Here is a 26006-nt window from a genome sequence, read left to right on the forward strand (position 1 = left end):
ATGTACGCGGGTCGCAAGCGGAGGAAGCCGGTGCCCCGGGCGTGAGTGAGGGGGGAACGAGGGGAAGGGTCCCGGGGAGGGAGGGACGGGGGGATCCCACCGGCGCCCCGTAACGCGGCTCTGCCCGGCAGGGTGCGGCCGGGGCCGGCCGAAGGCAGCACCTCCAACCCCTCCAAGCGGCACCGGGAGCGGCTGAACCGGGAGCTGGAGCGGCTGGCCGGGCTGCTGCCCTTCCCCGAGGAGGTGGTGGCCGGGCTGGACAAGCTGTCGGTCCTGCGCCTCAGCGCCGGCTACCTCCGCGCCAAGAGCTTCTTCAGCGGTAAGGGGCACGGCTGGCGGGAGCATCCCCCTTTTTTCTTTCCTCTAGAAGTGCTTTTTTTGTTTTTTTTTCCCCCCTGTTTCTAACACCGGATATTCTTGCTTTGCAATCTCAAGCTGCAAGGTTTCAGGATGCATCGCGCCTCGGCAAAAGCAGAGCTTGTGCTTGTTTGGAATTAGAGGGATCTGGACAGATGAAGTTGATTTTGTTTGTGGGTTCCACTGAAGTAGAAAATTGAGGTTTAGGCTGGAGGGTTTCAGCGTGATTTCTGCTTTGGCAGGCAGAGCTGTGGGTAGCGGTGTATTGTGCAGCCCAGTTGGAAAGTTTCACGATGCAAGTGACTTTTTTTTTCCCCTGCTGTAATAGACGGGTGAAATACTCAGTGTGCTGACAATGGATAATAATTACCTGTGATGTGGTTACAGTTTATTTGAGGACCTTTTAAAATAGACCGTGTTAAAGGCATGTCTGCATTCCACTGGGCTATAATTGTTGTAATTAATAGGAGCCCACAGGAGGGTATTTAGGCAGCCCTGGATTTTCCTGGTGAAATAGCAGTGGCCTGAGAATGCTGCATATGACCTCAGAAACACCATAATTTCTCTTTTTAACTCCAAATTTTTTTTTTTCTTTTCCATTCTCTTTTAAACCCCGCTTGTACGATTGGCAAGCGGGTGAAATGAAAAAGGAATGGCCTCGGAGAGGAGTTGTTTGCCTTGCAGTGTCAGGTCAATTTGTTTGACTATCTCAGCTGTGTTTTCCACAGTGGTTTTGCCCTGGTAAGGAGCTCTGCTGCGTCAGCCTTTGCGACGCTGAACGTGTTGCCCGAAACCCATCGTCTGCGACGATGCTCTGAAGCAGAGGAGGGCTAGTGTGGTGCTGGTGTTTCTGAAGCATGTTTGTTCTTGCGCGGGGTGGAAGTCCATGGGCGCAGCGTGGCCCTCGCTCTTCCTCTGAAACATTAATAATTTAAAGTTTGCCGCTTAAAGAATTTATAAATTGGAGGGGTGGTAGCAATTCCTTAAAACGGCGATTTTGAAATGGCTGGTCGTGTCGCAAAGCGTCACGCCAGGAGTTGCTTTGGGGCTTGTCCTTTCCAGGGTGATTGTGCCGGGATGCCATGCAAGCTTGGCTGGGGAACAGCAAGCACAGGATGACTTGGGGGGGGACGGTCCCCCTGCCCTGCGAGCATCCTGCTAGGGCTTTGCATCCCGGGGTTTGAGATTCCTGCATCCCTGGCATGGTGGATTACTTCGGTTTTGCATTGCGAGAAACTGGGAAATCCCGTTCTGAGAGTCCCTCTCATTTTTTCTTTTTTTCCGTCATTCCATCTGGTTTGATTTCGTGATGCCAACTTCCCAACCACTGAGCGCATCAGTGTGTCTGAAGCTATGGGGTGGTACCCGCCTCTGTCTGGTTTAAGGCAGGTCACGGTAATTCAGGTGTTGGAGGGAACGAGGAAAGCCTCATTCTTTTAGATACAAATAGTGATTGCAGACGTCCTTCTGCAGGTCTCTTCTGCAGCTTTTTAATAAAAAAAGAAAAAAAAAAAAAAAAGAAATCTTTAAAAGGAGCTCTGGGCAAGCTTTTAGTCCCTTTTAGTGTGAATGCCAGAGTGATGTTACTCTCTGACAAGCTGTGCTGGAGCTGGAGTTCAACTTTGGAAGGCTGCTGTTCAAAGTACTCTGCTTGTTCCTTCCTTGCCTGTTTCTCTCCCCCCGCCCCCTTTTTTGGTCATGTTTAGGTTTTTTTCCCTTGGTAAGTCAGGGAACAGGGTTAGCAGCCAGGGTCTGCCTGCCTGCCCACTCGCTGCTGAGCCGGGTGAGCTCATGCTCCGACTCCCGCTCAGCATCCTTGGATATGTGAAACGGGATCCCGAGGAGGCTGTTCTAGCTGCTGAACGCTGACAAGTCCTGTGTGAGATCGGATCAGAGAACACAAGGGGTTTGGGGTCTTTTTTTTGTTTATTGAGAGCAGCCAGCCCATCCCAGAGCTGTCAGAAGGCAGCTCAGAAACAGGCAGTGCAAACCCTCGTATTGACCGGGGAGGAAGGAGGAGCTGGCCTCTCCCTCGCTGGAGTGTGTCCCTGCTTGAGCGCTCCCTGAAAGAAGACCAAGGAAAAGCAAGGGCAGAAACTAGTGTGTGCTGCCATGCCTTGTGAGGAGAAACATGGTCGCAGCATGTCCTCCTGGAGCAGGTCTCAGGTGGTGAGAATGATCACTGACATCAATTCACCCAGCAGGTTTATGCCAGCTGCTGTTTCTCCAGCCCCCGTCTTAAATAATTCATTGTATGTCTCTTTCTCCTGGCCATTTGAAAATTAATTCTTTTTAAATTTTGTTTCAGCATCTTGATTTATGCATAGCTTGTATATGGGGAAACTTGTACGGGCATAAGTGATTAAAAGTCAGGTGGGTTCTAGATCTTGGTCACTGGTAAAATCTTTGGGAGCTTCTCTCATTCTGTTTTGGGCTCCCGATCATCTTCTGGCCACGTGATAAATTCTTCAAAATGCAGAGCAGGCTTCACAGCTCTCGTTAAACACGTACCTGCGTTTACATTGCAGTGGCCAATCTGCACAGGTCGGGGTGGATTGACTGAGCTGTGGGGTGGAAGCAAATCTGCTGTTTAGCTCGGACGTGGCCAAGATACCGCATGCAAAAAGCATCTGCGCGTGCTTTTGTCTAAACAGTGGAGTTTTGAACATTGGTTTGGGGAGATATTGCCAGGAGGTCTTTGGTTTTTAAAAAGACATGTTTTTTCCTTCATGCATGAAGATTTTTATATTTTATATGGCCTAAATTGAAACCGTCCCTGGTCCCTTTCTGCTTGTTTGGGAGCATGATTTTAGGCCTGCAGTTAGGTGATAGAAATCAGAGGATTTAAGGCCATTCGGTGTTTTGTTCTTTAATCTTTGGAGTGGTTTAGAGACCATCAAACATTGTCTTTGTTAAGCAGGGTTATTTATCTAAACAAACATTTCCTCAGGGTGATGTGCCAAGTACTGGGTTGGGTGTCTCTGCTGGGAAGCCCCTGATGTCAGATTTTCTTCCAAAGGACAAGGGCGTCCGTGTGTGTGTGTGTTTGTCTATTAATTCTGATCCTTTTTTGCGGTCTGGCAAATCTTTCCAGTTTAACAAAGCGGGAAGCAGTGTGCCAGGAGTTTGCCACGTGTGTTCAGCATCTCTGGGGAAGGAGGGTTCTTGGCCATGATAGCGCTTGGCCATGGTCTCCTCCTGGAAGGAGGCACTGCTTTTTGCCTTGTACAGCAATGATATAACGCTGTTTAGATAAGCATTGGGCAGACAAGCGTCCTGATGTCAGACAAGAGGTTCTCTCAGATTTTGACTATCTGAAGGACCCTCTGGCCCTCAGGACATAAAGCAGCAAAGTGCCTTGGGATTGCAGAGTGCCTCCCCCAGGACAGCAGATTTTCCTGTGGCACAGGGCAGGGCCAACGAGGGTGGTGGGGAGCCAGCCGTGCCACTAGCAAGCACACCCCAGCGTGCCAATTCTTCCAACCCAGATCCGTGGTGGGGTGGAAGAGGCTTCTCTTGTGATGGAGCAGCACCGCTGTCCTCTGCGAGATGCCCAGGTGCCCTTCTTTTACCCTGTTGCCTGGCTTTGCAGCTCAAAGCATATACAAATGCTTTCTGTGCGCAGGAACGCTGCTTACCGTGACAGAGGTGAACTTAGGTAGGGGAGCAGGGCCACAGGATGACTTAAGATGTTGGGAGAGATGTCCTGGCAGGGAGGTGGATTCCAGTGAGGAGCCCAGCCCTGCCCATCCCATATCTCATTCTGCTGGGTAAAGCAGCACTGACCTGAACCCAGAACCATTAGCCTGGACCAGGAGAACCGAAAGGAGCTGAAGTTGGCTTCCAAATCGAGGGTCCTATCCAAATGTCAGTGCAAGTTGACTTAAGAGCTTCTACCTTCTCCTTTCCTATCCAGGTCTCTTTTCTTCTACAACAGTCCCCCCAAATGTCTTATTTCTTTATTCCTCTGTGGTGAGACAAATATTTTTAATTCTCGTTCACCGTCTTAACCTTCCTCCCTGCTCTGCAGGAGGCTCTCTAAGCACGTGTGGCTCGGTAGAGGTAGGAGCAGGCTGCAGGGCTGCCGGAGCTGAGGAGCCAGGCTCCGAGCCCGAGAGCCCCCTCCTCTCTCCCCCCTGATGCTGAGGACCGTCCTCGGAGCGGTGCAGTGAAGCCAAGCCGCTGAGCAGCCTCGCTCCTGCCATCTTCCTCTCCCCTTCTTGTACCCCGCGGCCGGTGCCACCGCGCCGGGGTCTGCACGGCACGTCATACCAGATGAGCACCAGCAGCTTAGCCCGGCGGTGCCTGGCGGGCTGCTCCCCTCTAATCCCTACCCGTTCCTCCCCTTGATGCTAGGTCCTGGTAAACACTGCTGGCTTATGGGGGTGTCCCTGTTTCTTCTGCCTTCTTCGCCCTCTGGAAGGGGGGAGAGAAGAAGGGAAGATGCTCCAGGGGAAGGTTTGTCGCTGGCTCTTGCCCTGCGTGGTGATTTGTCAGTAAAAAGGAAGATGCCTCCAAGGTGCCTTGTCGTGTGGCTGTCGGATAACATCTGTGTTGCTTGGTCCACTTAAACACCCGGTGGGAATTCAATTGGCAGACCTCAAAACAAGCAAGGGCTCAGTTTGGAGAAGTATCTCTCACAGTTTGCTCCTGCAAGGCTGTGCTTCTCATCCTTTAGTGAGCCTGGCCCTTCTGGGGTGTGAGACCTAGCCCCCACTGAGCACTCCCTTGCCCTTGGGGGCCAGCTTGGTGTCCCAGGGCGTCCCGTGCCTGTCATGGACCTGTGCCCGTGTGGCTCTGTTCCCAGATGCCTGCACATCGGGGCTTTGCCAGGACTCAGTGGTCACCTGAACTGATCTCAGTTGGGCTTTCATGGGCTTGTGCTGTTTTGGAGGGCTATGGTGCAGCACGGCTTTTCCAGCTGTTCCTCAAAATGAAGCCAGGGAGGAGGCAGCACGGGGCGGCACGCTACTGGGAAGGCAGATGTTTGCTTGCTCAGCTTAAATCAAAATGCTCTTGAGGTGGCTGTTGTTGCTGTGGCACCAACGTCCAGCGATTGACCTCCAGCCTTCATTTCACATGAGGCTCTGAATCGAGTCCGGGGTTTATAAATCCCGGGGTAAGAGGGGTAAGAAAAGCTTGGTCTGTGGTGCCGAGAGGTGTGCACTTGAACCCCACTGCTGAGCCTTGCTGTAAGCCAGTAATGGCCCAACTCTGCTTCGAAATCGGGCTCCTCAGGGGTGCAGATGCACCGCTGCCCGTGTGCAGCATCCTACCCGGAGGGCTGGGCTTGCCAGCAGCCAAGGCACAGCCCCTGGGCAGCTCAGGTGCATCGCTGGCTGGGAGGAGAGGAGGAAAATACCCTGGCATGTATTGTGGCATTAGAAATTTTTGGTTCAAGATGGATTATCAGCTGGACAGTCTGTCATCGTGGATCAGAGGGTAGATGTGGCCTTCATTTTGGGCTGTATGTGGGTTTGAGCTATGCATAGTATGTTTTATCCGGAAGCTTAGTGTTGTGTATCCAAAACCCAAGCAGTTTGCCTCTCCCACGTGTTTTAAAAAAAATAACACTCCTGTGGGTGTTGAGGGTTTGGGGGTTTTCCTGGAGTCCTCTTAAAATCTCAGGTGGCACCTGCAGGATCGATGTGCAGCCTCAGGGCTGAGCCTAACCCTTTAAACTATGGTAGGAATCCAGACAGTTACTGCTAGGGCTGTGATAGCCCAAAAAGTGCCTAAGCTGCTCCCTGGCCATCAGGTCAGGCTGGAAAAGTGCTTTAAATTATGTAGTTATTATAGACCGTATAACTGTGCCTCTGAAACCTCTGCTGAGGGGTGAGGAGGTGAGATTGGGACCTGTGTTTATTGATGTGCAGTTGTTTAGACATGACTAACGTGGCTCGTTTGCTTCATCTGCTCTCCCCCCTTGTGAGCTGTTCAGCCACGTACCGCAGATAGCTGTAGCAATAAAGCCCAAGGGACTGTTTAAGAAAATAAAGCCTAGTCCTCTGACCACCCTTCTCTCTTAATTGCCTAGGTAATGAGCTGGCTTTGGAGGAGCAATTTAAGCTGGGAAAGTCTTACGACTTCCCTTAGGTAGGCAATTTTCCTGCTGCGTGCTTTCCTTGCCAAATATTTTTCCATGGCTCTCATGAGAGTAGCTGGTAGGGAGCTGTCGGAGGTCCCTGGGGTTTACACTGGGCTCTCGGTGGCTGCCTGCTCTGCTGCCTGCAAGCAACCGGGGCCTCTCAGGGCTCTTCAAATGCAAGCACGGGAGCAGAGCTGGCAAGAAACTCCAGGTTAAGGTTTTGGGCTGGGATGAGGCACACCTAAAGCTTCTGGGGGACGTAGTGGGAGTGGGATGGTTCAAACCGCTATCGATGCTGCAAGGAGGGAAAGCCTGGCAGGTTCTTGTCCTCTTTGTCCTTGTTTAAACCTCTGCACATGCTTCTCCCTTTGAGACCCAAGTACCTTCAGAGATGCAACAGAAAGCTCTGCGTAGTCAAGCCTCCTTGCTTTTAAAAGTGCAATTAGATCTTTTAACAGGACATCCATTATTCATCACGCGTGCTCACGGAAGGCGGTGTATCCGTACTGTGCAGGCAAGGGATAAATAATTCATCTATTTAATGAAATTTGTATCAGTGGGGAGCTGTGGCAGGTATTATGAAATGATAAGTAAAACCACAGTATCCATAATAAGCAAAGGAAAGCTCAAGAATTATTTGCCAGTTGCTAGAAAATGGGCTCCGTACAGCTCAGTGGTGAGAAACGAACTGATGGTTTGGCAAGCCGGAGAGGAGACGGCTCTGCTGCCTGGTTTCAGCAAATCTCTGCCTGCTTCTCTGGGTGTTTCCGTGGTGCTCTCTCCTTCTAATGCATTTCAGACACCTCGCATCAGAGGAGCTGCTGGCTACATCCACTAAGTCTTCCTTGTTTGTGGAAGTGGAATAATTTTGCATTGGCTAGAAAGAGCTCAGTTAATGCTCAACAAGAAAAAAAGTATCCCAGAAAAGGATATACTTTACTAAGTGCATGTTCCTGTTCTTTGCTTCCCAAAATAGTTGGAGACATGTAAGCTTGCTGTAAAACATGTGGATTAAATGACGGAGCAATGATCAGATTTGGCGTGCTGACAGCGTAGGTGCCATCGGAGAAGCCGGAGAGGAGGTCGCAGTGCTTCGCCTGCCTCTGCAACAGCAATTTAGCTTTCCACTGGTTTGAGTGTGTCAATCAAGAAGGCATTTGGGCCAAATTTTGCTCTCTTAGCATCATGCTGTTGTTCTCTGCATTGGACGCTCCTGATGAGTCGTGGCTGTGTCACCCGCAGGATTCCCACCAGTGGAAACGAAAGCTCTGGTGCTGGTTTCACTGGAGCGTTGCAGAATTCGTGCATCATGCTGGAAGGAGAGAGCTGGACTCGTCCTTGGCTTTTTTGGGTAGATACACTTGCTGTCGTGGGTGGATGGGGCAGGTCCTGGAGAATCTCCCCAGCAGTGCCCCTGGGGAGGCTGGCGGGCAACGCAAGCCCTTGTTAGCAGAAGGACCTTGCCAAGCCGAGGGAGGTGGGTGATGTCTGATACGGGTGACCTGAGGCTGCTGCGGTAGGGAAGGGAACTCACCTGCTCCCAGGCTGCCAGCGCGTTGTGGCAGGTGTCGCCCGCCTCCTACCTGGGACCCGTGTGAGCTCATCAGCAAAACTTTTCTTATGTTAGGGGACATCCCCCCCCCCCCCTTCCTTTTTTTTTTTTTAAGGAAAAAGTCATTCTTACTGGGTGGAAAACACTTTTCTGTGTAAATGACTTCTAGATTAAAAATGAAACAACCTCAGTTTATTCAAAAGAAACCTGCAGAGGTTTTTTTTTCCTTGAGTTTCTAATCTTCTGCTGCTTCTTTGCAATAAAGTGCAGGAAAACAATTTTGAGGGGCTATTTAATGCGAGGGTGTGTGTACCGAGCAGCAGAGCTGCAGGTCCCTCTGCCCGTGAGCGTCTCGGAGCTGGAGAGGTGGGTGGGGAAAGAAGATCTGGAGTTATCTCACGATAAGCTTTTACTCCCATACGAGAGGAAGACCTACTTTTCAGGGAATTGGCACAAATGATAGAAAAAGAGAGGTGGATAGAAGGCAATTTCATTCATAAATAAATCAACCAATCTCCCCTTCCCCCAGAGAGTGACTGATACGCATTGGGGTGTTGAGCCCTATGGCAGAATGCTTGCAGGGAGCACCATTACTAAACCCCCTCTTCTCTCCCCCCACCCAAGACCTGCTCAGACCAATAATTGCCATGCAGATGTCCCTGCCATCACTTGCAGCTGGGTTCGGTGTTTCCTCGCCTTGTTTAAATGGTGCCTGCAGTGGTGGGGAGACACGACCCCTCGCCGCTTTTGAAGATCCATGAAGCGGTTGGGTTTCCTTCTGCTGCTTCTCCTGCATCAACGCCTCGAGTGCATTTGGGACCGAGTCATCTCATTTTCCTCCTTCACAGTCAGCGGCCGATGCGAAACCCTGTTCCCACTTAGAGGTTTTGCCGTGTGGAGGGAAGGGGGCTGGGAGATATCCTCTCAAAAATGTTAATACCCGCTTGCTGGTGCAGAGATTTCTCGGGTCTGCAAAGCCCAGTTCAGGAGTTCACTGGCAAACCTGGTAGGCGGCGAGGTGTCCCTTCAGCATCACGTGAAACAGCTTCCCAGGCTGGGCGCTGGGGGAAGTGCCGTCCTGGAGATGGAGGGAGGAAACCCACCCCCGTTGGCCCCCCAGACCTCCTGCTCCCGGGGGGTGACAGCGCAGGGCCGGGCAGCAGAGATCTGGCGAGCAACGCGGGCACCTGCGCGTGAGGACCACCACGGTGCAGAAAGCATCCTCCTCCTGTGGGGAGGCAGATGTGGAGAGGGAGCTCATTCCTCAGAGATGGGGCCAGGCGGGGAGAGATTTTCTTCCTCTCTGCTAAAAGCCTTTTTGTGGCAAAATAGCCTGCGGGTCCTGGCAGAAGGTTGTTTTGTTTTTTTCCTTTTTTTTGAAGAAATAGCAGGAAAAATCTGTAAGCCTTGCTGCTTTCAGGTGACCAACTTCTCTCTCCTCATCTTCCTCCTTCCACAGCTGCCAGCGGCAAAGGTGATGTTGGTGGCCAGAGTGAGGAAGCCCAGGAAAAGCCACTTCTCTCCTTTTTTTTTCTTTTTTTTTTTTTTTTTTTGTTCCCCTGCAAATGCCTGTCCCCAGTTACACAGCGAGGGTGAAGACTGCACCTTGTCTCCCTGCCCAACATGAAGGCACGTGCTGTATTGGGAAAACCACCTTCCCCCCGGTGCTGAGCTCGCCCTGCTCCTGCCTTGCCCTTCCCCGGGGTAGCCAGGCGGGAGGGGAGGATGCCGGGGCAGAGAGGATGCCGCGGCGGCTCTCCGTCTCGTCTCCGCTCCATCAGGCTGATGCGTTGCGACAGTTCTGCTGAATTGCTGACCCGAGGGGCTGCATGGGGCTATTTATGGAGAGACAAAGCCAGGGGACAGTAAACGGGAGGCCAGCCTGAGATGTCTGCAGCCAAGAGCTGGTCATCTTTGGGGTTCTCTGGGTGGCTTGGATGGAAAACGCGCTGTTTGGTGAAGGTCACGGGAAAACTCCCATGGGGATTCTGGCGTATACAAGAGCAGCCCCTCGGCCCTGGTTGTTCGATCCTGTTTGCAGGAGCAGGCTGGGTTTGGTGGCAAGCATCTGCATGGAGGACAGTGGGCCATCCTCTGATTTTAACTTGTGTTTCCTCTGGCCCCACAGCTTAGGAGCAGCCCAGACGCTGCTAGCAAAGTCTATTTTTAGGCGGCGACTGTGATCAAGTTTTCCTTTTGCGGGGAAATATCAAACCATTAAACCTCTGAGTAGAGGCAGCACCCTTCAGCTGCTCTTCTATCACCCAGGTTTATTTTTATCTTGCACCTCCAGCGCAGCAGTCTGGGAGCTAGCAGAGGAGGACTGAAGACCTTTAATAATTCATAGTTCCTCCGTTTTGCTCCCAGGGATCAGTAAAGTGAGTTGCTGGAAGGGCGCTGACAGAAACCTGCTCCATGCCCACCACAGTGCCTGGGTGATGCGGTCACCGTGCTTGCGCGCTGCTCTGCCCGATGGCCTGCCCGTGCCCGGGACTTTGTGCCGGCTTATCAGGCTCCGACCCCAGCGGGGGACCCCGGGGGGTCCCTGGGCAGCAGCGCTCGCAGCGGGACGGCGTTCAGGCTGGGGGAGCGGTCGGGACATGGCAGCACGTGCGTGTCTGCCCCAGCACGCTTGGGACCGACCCACTGTTGTACAAACACGCGCCATAAACTTAATGCCGGGCTGTCGGCCCCTCGGTGTTCAAATAGCTCCTGAAATAATCTGTGCAGGCTGAGCCTGAGGGGAATTTCCCAGACCTCCCAGAAGCAGGGGTTTTGCTGCCATGTCTTTTTTTTTTTTTTTGATTAAAAGCAATATTAGAGCCAGGACATGCTTTGCATTTGGTTATGTAGCAGAGTCGATCTTTGGGATGGTCCTGTGTCTGGTGGAAGTGCGTTTGTCCCCAGATCCTCACATGCGTACCAGTGAGGCTCTGCAGACCACAGCATCCTTCCTTGCTTCCACCTACCTATGAGCCTGTGCTTGGCAAATGCCCACGGAGGATGCGGAGAACTTTGGGATGGAAGGTGAGCCCTGGCAGTGGAAGAGAGCAGGTCTGCAGGGGACGGCATGCCTTTGCTATCTGCTTGCCTATCAGAGATGCTGACAGATGGGGGACTCCTCTTTGGAGACTGAACCAGCCCCTCTGCTCATGGCTGCCCTGTGAACACGGGTGCTGCTGGGTTCAGCTTCGGACCTCGTGATCCTGGAAGGCTCAGAGATGCGTCTGGAGCATCCACCTTTCACAGCGGCTGGGAAGCTGCTCACCACGAGCTTCTGCACACAGATACTGAGGTCCTTCAGGATCTGCTCCACGTGAATGGAGGAGCTGAGTTTCAACAGCTGCTTTGGCAAAGCACAAGGCAAACCAAGCGTTATAGAGCTTGGTTTCGTTTACATGCTGGTGGTAGGTGCCTTGTGCCTTCTGGCTTGTTGCTCTGTCTCAGCTCATGGCTTTGCTCCTGTTGACAGCTTTATGGGGTGTTAAATTACTTCCAGGGTCCACTTGATGCTCACGTCGCATCTGAGCGTGGCAGCTCCTTGGCACGTGTAGCACAGGAGCCAGGAAAAGCAAATTCAAAAGAGCTTTTGCTCTCTCTGAGCAGGAGCAAGGGCAGGCTGCAGTGGTAGCTGGTGCCTCACACCTTTCCTTCCAAGTACCAGTGGGAGCAGCTGGTTTATTGGCTGCCAAATGATGCCTTCTGTCCTCGCGGTGCTTGCAAGAAGCTTCCCGGCTTTGCTGCATTCTCTGCTGTCTCATGGACAGGCCTGCCATGCACAGGCTTCTCGGCATCTTACTCTTTAAATATTATCCACCATAAAATATCCCTGGGTTTTGCTCTCTTGGGGAGCACAGTACAAAATTTACCGGCACATCTTTTAGTTAAACTGAGTGACAGATTTCCTCATCCGTATTTATTGTGCATCGATCGCTGTTAGGTTGCCTGTGATCTCGGGTGTCTACATTTGTATCCGTGTGTGCGTTTTTCCATGTTGTTTTTCTCCCACTGTGAGCTGTGGCTTGCCTTAATTTGATGGAATAAACCCGCTATGTTGCTGAACTGTAATGAGACATCGTCGACCGGACTATCCAGATTGTACCCTTCAAAATGGCATCTTCCTTATCCTGGAAGAGAGTGGGCTTTGCTGCAGCGCCTTTCACGTAGGGCAGGCTTTCGCTGCTGTTGGTCGGCTGTCCTTCGCAGAGTCAGGGCATGCATGAGCTGATCCGTTCTGGTTCAGCATCTCAAAGAAATGCTGGTGACTCCCCCAGCAAGAGCAGAGCTGCTGCCGTGCCCCAAGAGCCAGTGGGGTGTGCATGGTGTGGCACCAAGGTCTGGCTCTTGCTGTTTGCAAGGAGTGGTGTGAGGCATTGACCCTGTGTCCACATTGGGACTGGGGACCTCCAGGGTTGCTATTGCTAAATGATAAGAGAGATTTCCAGCTGGTGAGCTCGCTAAACGTGTCCTTTTGTGCTACTGGTTACAGGTAATTGCTGATAAATGCAGGACCTTGTAGTTATTCTGCTGATGCCTGTGTGATCCCTGGCTTTAACTGCTCTTTACTTGTAGGTTGTTAAAGGTCTGGGCAGGGGGGGAAAGGAAGTTGAGGATATTGGTTGTTAAAGGTCTGAGAGAAAAAAGAAAAAAGGAGGAGAAAAAAAAAAACAAAACAAGAAAAGAAGTTGAGGGTATTGGGTGGGTGAAAAATGTCCTGTTAAAATCAACTCTTTTGAGGGGTGAAGCAAAGAGTTGGCAGTACATCACAGCTTCCCTGGCAGTGCATTGCCCAGCTTTGCAGCCAAGTCCACATTTTGGATATTCATGGTGGTGACTTGTGTGTGTTACTGCAGCACTGAAGTCCCTTCCCTTTGCTTCGTGCAGTTGCTCGAAAGAATCACGGTGCCAAAGAAGCGGAGAGGGATGGAGACTGCAGCAATGGACCAGCTCCGGGCTCGGCAGCGGTACCGGAGGGCGAGCTGCTCCTACAGGTTAGTGCTTCTTGCTGGCCGCCTCTCCCTGGCAGATGCTTTCAAGGGATTTTCCTCTTGTCCCCTTTCCAGCTCGTTTGAATTTTGCCCGAAGAGCAGGCTGTTCTGTAATTGATTGCAGAATGTTTTGGTGAAACAGTGATTTCACGTGGTGTAGTTCATAGTGCTGACTGAGCAGAAGTTTAAGACCTCTTCAGGTCCCTGGGGCAGAAACTGTGTTGCTTCTCCTCTCCTTTTCCCATCCTTCCTAGAGAAAATTGCCACCTGTAAATCGTTTGGGTGTCAGAACCCCCTGCATCTTGGTGGAAGCAGTGCTAAACTTCTAAGCACAGAGATTCAGCTCTTCTGCTTCTCTGCCCTTGTGTGTAAATGGCCATAGGTGTGACACGGAGTCAAGCAGAGCAAGATGTTTTGTGTGTGGTCCCGACTCGGGGGGTGTTGTCCAAACACTGATGAAAACAGGGAGGAAAATGTTATGGAAGTCTTCCCTGGTTTTCAGGCAGTGATGCTTGACACCGAGTATATAGATAGGTGCTGATGGGCCATATGCTCAGCCCATATACACAGGGTACGTGGATGTATCCTGGGAGCTCTGCGGGAGGCATATAGTTGGCTCCTTTGGTGATGCTGGAGGCAACGCTGGTGAGGCTGCTTCCGTGGCTTATTCAGAGACGCCGGGAGATGACCTCCTGTCTCCAAACCGCGCATGGTGAATAGGAAGAGGTCAGGCTCCGGCAGCGCAAGGTCCTGCGAGGACACGTGTCTCCCCTTCCTTCCCCGCCTGGCACCCAAGCACGGGCTGCAGCACTGTCCCCTGCCTGGCTGTCGTCAGAGCGGGGTGAGCGTGCTGGTCAGCCCCAGCTCCCTTCCAAAAGCTCGCTCAGCTCTTAGCAGTAAGTATGGTTACTGTCCTGCTTGAGAGCTGGGGAGCCAGGATCTCAGTGTCTAGTGAGAGAAATGCTAAAGCCAAGGTGGTTAATAACCAAAAAACTGAGGGGTTTTTGCTGCGGATATAACAAAACCGTGCTCAGCAGGGCTTGCCGGGGATTGATGTCTTGTTCATCAACTTGATGCCATCCTTGTAGAGGTACCAAGCTGGGTGTTAAAAGCCCTGGGTTTATGTTTGGCTCTTCCAGGGGCCTGTCTGTGTGATGCTGGACACCGCAGGGACTCAGAACCTGCCTCTGTGCCACAAGGAAACATCCTACCTGTTTAAAAAAACTACTTCCACCTAGTCTATCACCTTTGACGTCCAAACTTCCTTTGTCTCATCTCTTGGTCCACCCTGATTCTTCCCTTACCCTCCTCTAATTTTCCAGCCTTACTTTTTTGGCCTGTCCTTTTCCACCAAGACTCTCTCCAGCAGCAATCTCGGCAGAGGAAGGCGTCTTAAACTGGGGTTAAGCATGAAACTCCCTCTAAAGGGGCCAAGGCCTTAGCAAGGCTGAGAACTGGGGGGACCACCTCTGCCCAGGTGCACAATGATGCAGGACCACGTCGCTGGCTGCAGGGTATTAAATCAGCCTGCTGGTCGGTGCAGTTAGGGAAGGACGGAGGGCTGCAAGATGTTGCTTGCTGCTGCCATGGCAAAGCAATGTCTGCAAAGCTGCTCAAAGGGTTCAAATGCATTTGGCAACACTAATTAACCTCTGCAGCAGATTCCCACACACTGAGATCAACCCCAGTAAATAGAGAGAGTGTTTGTGCCCAGTATAAAGGGAAGGAGAGCAGGGAGAAACGCAGACCTGGACAATGAAACAGGAGTTGGCAGCAACAATAGCTGGACTTGGCTGAGACTACACGCTAGACCCTAATTAATCCTGATGTCTATACATTACGAAGTGGGGGAGGCAGGCCAGGGCTGGCTACTGTAGCTGCAGGTTAGTGGTACAGGATGGTTTTGGCTCTGGACAAGCTGTAGGGCTTCTGGGGTCCATGCTGCAGGAGGACTCTTGCCTTCTAGAAGGCTCCTGCTTCGAGCTGGCAGGAGTGTCCCCATGGGGAGCTGTTGCTCTGAGGGGGGGGGGGTGGGGGTGGCTGTGGCTGAGTGGTGCTGTCACAGCTGTGAAAGCTGTTTGGCTTCTGGGGAGCTAACCCGGTGATTTTCTTGGATTTTCATGGCCTTTGCTCTCTGACAGCACCGTGGGCTTGAAGGTGTTTAGTGGAAATCTATCAGGATCATTGCAGAGCTGGGGAAACTGAGTCACAGAGCAATGCCTACCACTCAGGGTCAAGGAGGGACTCCTGTGGGCCTGCTCCCAGCCCTGGCAAAGTGAAGACATGGCCTTCAAAGCACTGGGCTCTGCGCCACCAGAGCTTGCCCCCCATGGTTGGCAAAGGCTGGTGCAGTGCCTGCAATGCTAAGGAGTGCTTTGGGGTGCTCCCCTGGATCCTGACGGTGCCTGTGTGGGCAATGCTCTTCTGCGTATCAGCTCCTGCCTGGTGCCAGAGAGCAGGGAGGAAAAGCCAGGGCTCCTGGGACAGCAGCTGCGCTCCCAGACTGGTAGGGAAGCTCCTCTGCACCTTCTAATTTCCCGGGTGCAAAGCACACTGTCAGCCAGCACCCTGGTCTCTTCTCCTGTGTCCTGTCCTGCCAGCCCTGGGGCTGCTGGCTTGGAGGAAACACCCAAATTACTTCCCAAATTTGTTAAGCGGATGAGCTCCTGTTGAGGAAGACGGAGGCTCCAGTCAGCTCAGCCCCTTTCTGCCTGGGAGCGCAGTGCTCCCTTGGATGTTGACTTTGCAGTCCTGGAGCTCAAGGAGAGGATGGAAGGGCCGGTGAACTGTAAAATATGTAAGTTGTGTAGCATTAAAAATGCATCAGAAACTTTGGATTGATGGCTGCATTTGCTATTTTCTGTGGGGAGGGCTTAGTGCTTTGAGCCTGCATGGGCAAAGGAACTTGAGTATTTATTTTGTGAAAGCAGAGCACGGCGTTCAGCCTGTTTGGGTGGAAAGCGTGCACGAACGAGCACGTCTCCAGGACGGGGTATTTGTGTTGTGTAAATCTGAACACCACGCAGAGAGAGAGCGCTCCAGAGGAAGAGGAGCATGGCTGAGAGCATCTTATGTCTAAGTGTGCATCGCTGGCGTGGGTGGCTGCAGACATTCCTTTCCCCCACAAACACCGATGCTTGGTCCTTTCGCTGCCATGTGGTGCTTTGGAAGGACGGTGCTGTGCAGGTTGGATGAGTGCCTTGCAGCAGGTTGTCGCCACATGTGAATCTGGGGCGAATCATTTATTTGCCGAAGGGAAAAGGTACTCTGAGGTCAACCAGCGATTTTGTGGTTTTCCCTCAAGTCCAGGGACCAGACTCAGCCTGTCCTCCCTCCTGCTTTGGAAGAAAATGGCTTTTCAGAAATCGGATGTTTTTGCTACAGGTTCAAAAACCAAACTCTTATGCCTTAGCTTTCACCTTTTCTGTTTTCACTGGTTAAGGCTCTTTGCAGCGTTGGGTCGGCCACCTCGACCACAGGGTGAGCGATGCGGGAGGAGGGAGCGGGCAGTAGAGGCAACACCTTTCTAGGCCTTGTTCCTTGCCCATGGACAGCCCAGGCAGGCACACCATGGTCCTTCTCCAGGCCTCTCCTCTGGCACCTGGGGAGGACAGGAGGGATGGAAACGAGACCAGGAGCTGAGCAGGTTTCTCCCAAACCAGCAGCATGGGAATCCATCCACATGGGCCAAGCAGCAGCGGGGAATGCCCAGCCAACGCTGGCAGCACGCAGTGATCTGTGGTGGGTTTGCTCTCCACTGAACGTCCCCTGGCTTTTCCAGCCTCACATTGTCCTAAGCCACGCGTGGCTGCCAAGACCCTCCCAGGCTGTGGGGAGGACGGGAACTACATGAGCGGAGCCACCCAGGTGGATGGAGGTCAACACTAAATGCAGCCAACATGAATCGCTGTTTTGATTCAAAGTTGTCAGAAAGGCTTGTTTCCGCCAGAATACCAGAATGGACCAGTTCCTGATCGTGTCCGGTTTTGTTCTGCAAGCCGTTCTGAGATTTTTCTTTGCTCTTCGCATAGGATGAGTATAAATGTCCAAATCTGAGTCTGAGCGAATGCTCCCGGGATGGAAGCAAAGTTTTCCATCAGTTTGGATTAGGATATGCTCGGGCAGCTGTACGGAAGAGCTACGTGACCTCAGAGAAACCCAGCAGAAGGTACCTGTTTTCTTGGTGAGCACAGCTCTGCCGACGTTGATCCTATTTTTCTCCATCCAGCGTTCAGTGGAGTTTGCCCAAGCGAGGCAGAGCGGCGGATAATCTGAGAACGAGCTGCAGGCCGTGACCTCTGCTCGGTAGAGCAGACTCATCAGGTCTGCGAAAACCCGTGTTTTGGCTGCGCGTGTTCTGGCCGCGTGGCAAGGTACCTGCATAGAGGCAATTGCAAGGATCGAGGTCTCGGGTGCTGTTCCCATCCTGCAGGAAGGGTATGAAACCAAGAAGCTGCTTGAACAGTGCATCGGAGGATTTGGTGAAAGCCAGGGCAGTACCCAGTGTTACGGTACTGAGATGCCATCGGGAAGGGCTTCCTTTCCTTCCAGCGCTTCCCATGCTTTGTCTCCTGCCCTACACCTTTCTCTTGGTGGGGCAGTGGCTCAGCTGCCTGCTAGCTGGGACCAGCCAGGACTTGGGTGACCAGTGTCCAAGCAGAATGAAACTTGCTGTCTAGCTAGAAAAGGGTGATGTTAGTGTGGCACGTACCTGCCAATCTCCTCTTTCCCCTAGGCACTCAACGGCTTCGTGCTGGTGGTGACGTCGGAAGGACTGATATTTTACTCCTCGCATACGATTCAGGACTACCTGGGATTTCATCAGGTTGGTGGGACACCTCTGACTCGCTGTGGTGGGTTTGCAGACTGGATTTTTCATTGGTGGTGGAGAATAGCTGCAAGTTCCCTGCGAGGAGGAAGCTCTGCAGGGATCACAGGGTCTCGGGGGACTGCGTGAGGCTTTTCCTTGGTCTTGTGAATTTGGTCCCCATGTTGCCAGACGAGGTCGTGGGGAGGCGTCAAAGCAACTTCGCTAGCCCACAGGTGCTTTCCACCAGCCACGTTGACAGGCTATGAGGTTCATGGCCCCGTTGTGTAATGCCATGGTGAGATGTCTGGGGCTCTCTGCCCAGCGTGCCTTCGGGCACCCACTCCTCTGGGTGACCCCTGGCGAATCCCGTAAGGCTCCAATGCTTTGTGCTTATCTGAGCACCCAGGTAATCTGGAAGGCACTAGGTCAGATTTACAGGGAAGTGGGACTTACCCACAGTCCTTTAGTTACTGTGGTTTGGTGTTGCTCCCACACAGCTGGCTTTCCCCAACATCTGGGGTAGATGAGGACTGTCCACCTGGGCAGAGGGAGCAAGTCCCCGAGCGGGTGCCTTGTTCTCTCTAGAACAGTCTAGGGCTGGGGTGGCTTTGCTGCTGTTTTGTTCCCAAACCCATGTTTTCATCTCATCCTGTAAGTCAGCACTAGGATTTTGAAGGACACTATGTTACGGGGACGAGCTTCTCAGAGGGGAACTCTATTGCTGATGCCCTCTTAAGGATGGTGGGGGGGAGGTCTGGCCCCAACATGGGCAACGGGACCTTAGAGCCAGATGTGCTGACTGTTCCCACCAGCATCTGCACTGGTAGAAGGTGTCAAACCTCATTCAGCCAGGGACCTAGATGAGCACCAGGGAAATTGGGTGAGATATGGCCAATTGGGGCTGTGACAGACTGTTTCCAGGTGGGACATGAAGACTGGTGCCTGGGGCGCAGGCCTCAGAGCTCATGTATTGCTTTTTTGTTCTAGACAGATGTCATGCACCAGAGCGTCTTTGAGCTGATCCACATCGAGGACCAGCAGGAATTCAGGCGCAACCTCCACTGGGCGCTCAACCCACCCCACGCCTCCGAGGGTGAGCCTTCTGCAGAAGGTAAACGCAGGCTGGAAGCCAGGCATCCTGGTTGGCATGAGGTGTGTAGCTCCCCACGCACACTGGGGAGTCCAGCTCCCTGCCATCGCTTGCATGGGACTTGCGTCCTTGTAGCTCAAACCATGGCTTCATCCAAACATTATGGCTTTCCCTGAGTTTCTGTTGCTGTGCTCTGCAAACTGCCATGGTCCCTGATGCTGGGCACCTCCAGCCCTTTCTTGGGACCTCCAACCCTTGCTGGGCATCCTTGCTTGCTCCTTTCCTAGTTCCTCTCTCCTACAGGGGGAAAGAGTCTCGGCTCTTCTGCTGTCGCCTACAAGCCGGATCAGCTGCCCCCAGAAAACTCCTCCTTTCTGGAAAGGAGCTTCGTGTGCCGCTTTCGCTGCCTCCTGGATAATTCCTCCGGTTTCCTGGTGAGTGCAGACCTACGCTGCGACCTCCACAGCAGGAGGGGTGCAGGCTCACCCCAAGGGATCCATGCTACTGCTGGAGAATGAAAGTTGGCCTTGAAAGACCCAGTGCTCCTTTCTACCACGTGCAGCACCTGCCTGTCTCAACAAGGAGATATTTCTGCTGTTTTTCATAGGTTTGGTCTGTCCCTACAACCTCTCTGTGTGGGTTTTGTTCCTCTCTTGTCAGAGAAGCTGAATCTTGAACAAAAGCGCTTTTCCTCCACACATTTTGTCAGGTTTTTGTGTTAAAGGTGTCTCTTAAGACCAAGTAGGTGGTGTTCATCCCTTCTCTTCTCTGCTGCAAGATAATGGAGTGCTTACCTTCATAACCACAGGTGTAACAATGCTGTTTCTCTCTCTCTCATCCTCCTTCAGTTTGGAAACTCAATATGAAGAAGTAGTCCTGGTTGTCTGTTGTTTAGCAGCAACACTATGATCCCTGATGGGGCTGTGACATAGCTGACTTAAAATGCAAAGCAGCCCGTGCATTGCGCGATGCCCTGATGCAACTGCAGCAGGTCCTGCAGCAGTTGTGCGTCCAAGAGCCGGGCTGGCGGTGAGTGGCTGCAGGGGGAGAAGGCAGTGGGCTGCTGCTGCAGGGAGCTCAGCGTAGCATCACTTTGATCCTCCATCTTATTTTAGTAGGGAGCACTGGAATCACAAGGGACAAGTCGTAAGGGATTATTTGCATCAACTCTGCAGTGAGATGGCTTGCTTTCCGTGCAGCTCTCCTCCCTCTCTTCTCTCTCCACCCAGTTTTCTGTGTGACACTGAGCTTTTCTTCTCTTCCCAGGCTTTAAACCTTCAAGGCAGGCTGAAATTCCTTCATGGGCAGAACAAGCGGTCTGAAGATGGGTCTGTACTGCCACCCCAGCTTGCTCTCTTCGCTATCTCCACCCCCTTGCAGCCCCCGTCCATCCTGCAGATCCGAACCAAGAACATGATCTTCAGAACGAAGCACAAGCTGGACTTCACCCCCTTGGCTTGCGATGCCAAGTAAGCAGCAGAGCTGATTGGAGGGGCAGTGCTGTGGGTTTCCAGCATGCCGGTTCATACTGTGCCTGGGTGATGTCCCAGCCCGGCTCTGCCTCTGAGCTGGCTGCGTTCTCGGTCTCCCGCAGGGGGAAGATCGTTTTGGGCTACACCGAGGCGGAGCTGCGGATGTGCGGCACCGGCTACCAGTTCGTCCATGCTGCCGACATGCTGTACTGTGCCGAGAACCACGTCAGGAGTAAGAGTCCCTTCCCTGGTCCCTCGTGCCCGCCTCTGAGGGACCTGGGGGAGGGCACGGCTATGGGCAGCTCCATTGGCTGCCGTGTCAAGCCCAGCAGCTCTTTCCCCGTAGGGCGCTTTGCTTTTTGCCTTGCCGTGATGCTCTTGTCACTGCAGGGAGTTTGGGGTGGTGTGTAGTGAAGGGTATTTAGCTGGCATGGTGTCCCCTGTGTGTGCCAGCCATGCTACTGCTGTGACCCCCCCCCGCTTATCCCGGCTGGAAACGGCAGCGTCGCTGGAGGCAGCCCTGTCTCCGGTGACGTGCTGACAGCCCTCGGCACGTGTGCTTCCTCCTGGCAGTGATGAAGACGGGCGAGAGCGGCCTGACGGTCTTCCGCCTGCTGACGAAGGAGAACCGCTGGAAGTGGGTGCAGGCCAACGCGCGGCTCGTCTACAAGAACGGCAAGCCTGAGTACATCATTGTCACGCAGAGACCCCTCGTGTAAGTGCCATCTGGGTCAGCCCAGGCTGGGGTGGGGACAGGCTGGCTTTTTCTATCGGTGTGGGCTCTGGGATGCCCCAAGCAGGGCAGGATGTTCAATTCGTCGTTGCTTCTTGTGCCTTTTAAAGGAGCAGCCATAGGATACCGTGCTTTGCCGTTCAGCCACATCCCGCTCTGCAAGGTCACCCCGCAAGTGCGGGAGAGCGCTGAGCAGTGCCCTGCACCTCACATCCCTGCCCCAGTGTCCTGGGCACCGGTCCAGTCTTAGCCCAAGGAGACTGGTGGCTGCTCTCCAGCAGCTGTAGGGACAGGTGTGTGCAGGAACAGCAAGGACCTCAAATGTGGCTGCTGTATGGCAGCAGCCCAACATCCCTGTCCTAAGGGGTGGTTGCAGCATAGATGAGCAGGGCAAAGGTGTGAGTTCTGTCTGGCAGAGCTCTGTTACCCTTTGCATTTTAAGTATCCTCTTGGTTATGCTACAGATGTGTGTTTTTGTGTGTGTGTATATATAAAAATATGTGTGTTGGTGTGTATTTGTACGTAAATGCATACGTAAATGTGTATGTGTGTGGTTCTGCTCGGTACATGGATGCTGGTCATAGCAAAGGGGCTTTGGCTTGCAGGAATCACAATTATCCATTGCAGAATTAATTTGCAGGGTGTGTTTGTGCATATACAAGCCCCAGTCTCCTCTTCCTGCCCTGCAGAGATGAAGAAGGAGGAGAGCACCTTCGGAAACGGTCCATGCATCTTCCCTTTACCTTTGCTACAGGAGAGGCGCTCTTATACCAAAGTGCTTACCCTCTCCCAGGCTTCCCTGACCCTTTCCAGAGCAAAGGGAAAACCAGCAAGTCCAAGAAGACCTCCCACAGCCAGGGAGGGTGCTCCCAGAAGGATGGCATTGACCCCAGTTCCCTGCTGGGCGCCGTGATGCGACAGGACAAGGCGGTGTACGTCTCCCATCCAGCTCCCGCACCTAACCACTCCAGCAGCAGTTTCATGGACCACCTTGAGGACATGTCCTTGCTGGATGCAGGAGGAGATGCCTGGAGTGTGGGCGCTGCTCCAGGTTCTTCAAGCGGGGACAGCCTCAAAGAGGAGCTGGTGGATTCGCAGCAGGAGGACCCTCTCTTGGCCACCCTGGACTCACTCTCAATTAAGAGTGACGAGAGCTGTTCCAACAACGAGCTGTTCAGTGCGCTGGAGGGCCTGGGGTTGAACGCCGAAGACCTGGAGCTCCTGCTACTGGATGAGAAAATGGTGATGGTCAATATGGACCCTGACCGCACCCCGTCCCTGAACAACTGCCCCACCAGCAACGAGATTCTCTCCTACATCCACACCACTCTGGTGAACAAGCACGAGGGAGGACAACAGGTCTGTCCCTTGCCAGGCACGTCCCTGAGCCCACGTGGAGGCACCGCTACGTACCAGGCCCACGTGGAGGACAAGGACTTGCAGTACCTGCCCCAGCACGTGGTGCAGCCCAGCATTGCCCCAGGCCAGCACCCTGCTCCGCTGTGGGAACAGCCCCTCCACGCCGTGCCAGGGCAGCTGCCCCCAATGCTGCCAGAGCCGGATGAGGAGGAGGAAGAGCCATCTGATGGCTCGAAGTGGAGGCCAGCTGGAGAGGAGGGTCTGCTCAACTTCCTCCAGCCGGCACGGGTCACCCCGTGGGACAAGGCACCCGGCTCACCCCCGGGAACCCCCTGCCCTCAGGAGCCACCCAGGGCTCGGCAGCTGGAGGGTGACTTCCTGGCCATGCATCCCGCCCAAGAGGGTGCTCGCCGGTCCTTCTCCCTGCCCAGCCAGTTCCAGGGCCGCGTGGGACCACCCAGCCAGCCGAAACACCGTCACTTGCCGATGAATGGGTTGTGCAGCCACAGCCCTGATTCCGCTCCATACCTCCTTCCCAGCAGCAGCCCCAGCCCATGGCAGGACTATATTTGCCCGCTCCTGGGGTCCCCAGCTCAGCCTGGTTTTTACGGCATCAGCCAAGACTTGATCTCCCAGCGCCAGGGATGCTTGAGTCCAGGGCCTGGCACGCCAGCGTCACGCTTTAACCTGAACGGATTATGCAGCATGGAAACTGCGGGCAGTGGGGGGTCCCAGGAAGAGATAGCTCCATACTCCAGGTTTTTCCCCCCCTCCTCATACCAGCTTATTCCTAAGAAGCAGCCAAGCCCTGTTCTCTCCATGCCCCAGCACCCTTTTCCGAGCTCGTCTGCAGAGTGTTTCAGAAGCCTCGGCAGCCCGTTGGAGACTCCTATGAACTCCTATGGGACATACGCCTCCACCCTGAGCCAGGAGAGCAGGCACAGGGTAAGGGATTTTCTCCACCCTCGTGCTCAGTTTTTTCTGTGCTGGAATTTCCTGGAGGTCTCAGCACAGGGAGGCACGTGCTGCCTGGTCAGTAGACAGGAATCGCCTTGCTCTAGCTGGTGCATGGCCAGAAAGGAAGATTTTAGGGGCTTTTCTTCACACCAAGAGTTGAAGAGCAAAAGAGCAGAGTGTGGGTTCTTCCTTTTAGAAGGTGGCTGTCTCTGGGTCTGATTTCCATATGGTTTGTTTAATTGCCATTTTTGTACAGGGAGTAATTCCAGCCACGCACTGGTAGGCTTTGAAGAGTGGTACAAAGCACGTGTGAAATGAAGGTCTGCTGTACGTGTGTCTTTCCCCTGTGGAAGTGTCCCCTGGCCTGTGCACAACCCCTATCGAGAGCCCATGTGGCTGCTGCTAGTCCTCCAGCATCACAAGGCGAGGTCTGCAGCATTGGTTCCGAGCATCACGGTGCCCTTCAGGGCTGTCCTCACAAGTGACTCCCCTGGGATTGGGGCCAACAGCCCAAACTGGGGCTGCTTGGGGAGGGCATAGGGAGTGAAAGCTGCCTGACCCTTTCCCCTCTCTAATGTAGATGCCATGGGTGTCTGTAAGGGACATGAGCTTTCTGGGGCTGATAGCATGGAGAGCTGGGCTAGGTCCTGGAGGAGCCCATCTCTGCAGTGATGCTTCCCCAGCTTGTGGCACCACAGGCAGGGTGAGATGTCTAGGGTGGGTCTGTCCTGCCTCCCTGCTTACCCAACTCTGCCCTGGTGAGTACTGTCCCCAGGGCAGCTTGTTCCTTGCTGCCAGACATCATCTGCTACTGGAAGGGTGCCCTGCTGTCTCATGGGGATATCTGTGTTAACCTCTGGGGCCATCAGATGCTGTCAAAGCATCTTCTGCTTCTTCCTGAAGACCATACTTTGCACCTCAGGTCCTCCCGTTCTCCACCTCATCCAACTCAATAAACCAGGCACCTTCTAGCTCTGTTGAAAAACTTGACTCTGGGCCTGCATAGGCATTTGGGAGCTTGTAGTACCAGTGAAGAACAGCCCCGACACATGTCTAGAGCTCATGTGGCTGCCGTGGTTTTGGCTTGCCAGGAGGACTGCAGTAAAGGTGCAAGACCCAGGTGCTTGCTTCAGATGCAGTCCAGGTGCCTATGATTTACAGATAAGTTTCATGAGTGAGCTGCAGGGATGTCGTACCTGGTCAGACTCAGCAAAGGTCAATTAGCAGGTCAGTAGGTGAAAATTAGTGCCAGCTGAGGAGGTTGGATGCACTTGCCCTCCATGTGTTTTCAGCCTCTTGTTAATGAAGTGATGGGTTGGCATTTGCGAGGGAGGACCTGGGGGAAGGTGTGGGGATATGTATGGGGTCGCTGCTAAGCCCCTATACCACCGGGGGTCGTAGGGCAGGAACAGATCCGCTCCCCCTCCTGCCAGCCTCCTCTGGGCACCAGCCCGATCAGTACTAGTGAAACGCTGCAAAATACCTCAATGCTCTGTTTTCTCTTTCTTCTCCTAGCCCGAAAGCAGCTGTGTTTTGCCCAGCGCTCCCGTGGGACTCCCCGGAGACTGCCCGGTGCTGGGGGGGAGCCCGGCTCCCCCCTGCCAGCTGCAGCCCCGGGCAGAAGCACTGCCAGATCACCCTCACGCCTCCAGCAGCGACTTCTGTCTCTAGGAGAGAAAGACCGGACTGGACAAAGCAGGACTATTCCCTGGGGAAGGCGCTACCTTCAAGTTGCAGATAACAAACCTCCCCCTGCCGTGCTCTTGATGTTGGTTGCTTTGGCTGGGCTGGGTTTTCTTGCCTTTTTTTCTTTTTTTTTTTTAAATTATTTTTTTATCAACTTCCCCACCATCCTGCCCCTGCCGAGGCTTCAGGTGCCGGTCCCACGGAGGTGTCCCTGGCCTGGGGAGGGCAGTAGCAGACAGCAGGGCTGGAGGGCAGGTTTCCCCAGGGGCACGGGAGTGAGCTGGGCTGCGATGCGGGTCAGATGGCGCGTGCAGCCTCGTCTTTATCTCATGGTGTCCAAGAGTTGTGTGGCTCTCCGTCAGTTGGAGGGTCTCAGAGCATGTTTGTCACTTGCCGTCTTTCATCCTACCCACCCAGCCTCCTTGCTGTTGTTTCCCTGGTGGGGGGAGTGTCTGCCCATCCCGTCTGCATATCTTACTGAGAATCAGCTTTGAAATGTTTGGGCCTTTTATGGTTGCTGCTGTCTTTTAAATGGCATTTGGAAGCTAACTGTGGTTCTGGAAAGGAAAAGAAGGATTGCTCTCTATCGGCAGCCAGGCTGCTGCGTTGAAGGTGTGACGTTCCCACACTTTGCCAAGAAGCCAGGGAGCGAGCTCTCCATCGCACCAGTCTTTGCAGTTGTGCTGTTAACGGAGTGCATTTTTTGGTGCGTTTTACCAGGCTTTTGGAAACCCAGGCTGCTTCCATGGCTGTCGCTTGGCTTGCACAGTTCAGTAGTCCCCGACAGTGTCTGTGGAAGACAGCTCTTGCCCCAAAGGACAGGTGGGTTTCTGATGACTAAATCACCAAAGCTTTGCAATTATATGCATGATCCAACACAGATACAAGACTCGTGTGTCCAAAAAAAAAAACAA

General features: G+C 53.4%; 1 protein-coding gene across 1 annotated transcript; it reads left to right on the plus strand.

Moving 5' to 3' along the window:
- Window positions 1–26006, plus strand: LOC142083819 (aryl hydrocarbon receptor-like). Its single transcript, XM_075153827.1, has 11 exons — window positions 1–41; window positions 132–319; window positions 12882–12988; window positions 17721–17810; window positions 18783–18906; window positions 19189–19319; window positions 20152–20354; window positions 20480–20589; window positions 20931–21072; window positions 21780–23394; window positions 24922–26006. Exons 1-11 carry the CDS (start codon window positions 1–3, stop codon window positions 25075–25077), a joined length of 2907 nt encoding a protein of 968 aa, XP_075009928.1. The 3' UTR covers window positions 25078–26006.

The sequence above is a fragment of the Calonectris borealis genome, chromosome 6 (genome assembly GCF_964195595.1).
Source record: "Calonectris borealis chromosome 6, bCalBor7.hap1.2, whole genome shotgun sequence".
NCBI lineage: Eukaryota > Metazoa > Chordata > Aves > Procellariiformes > Procellariidae > Calonectris > Calonectris borealis.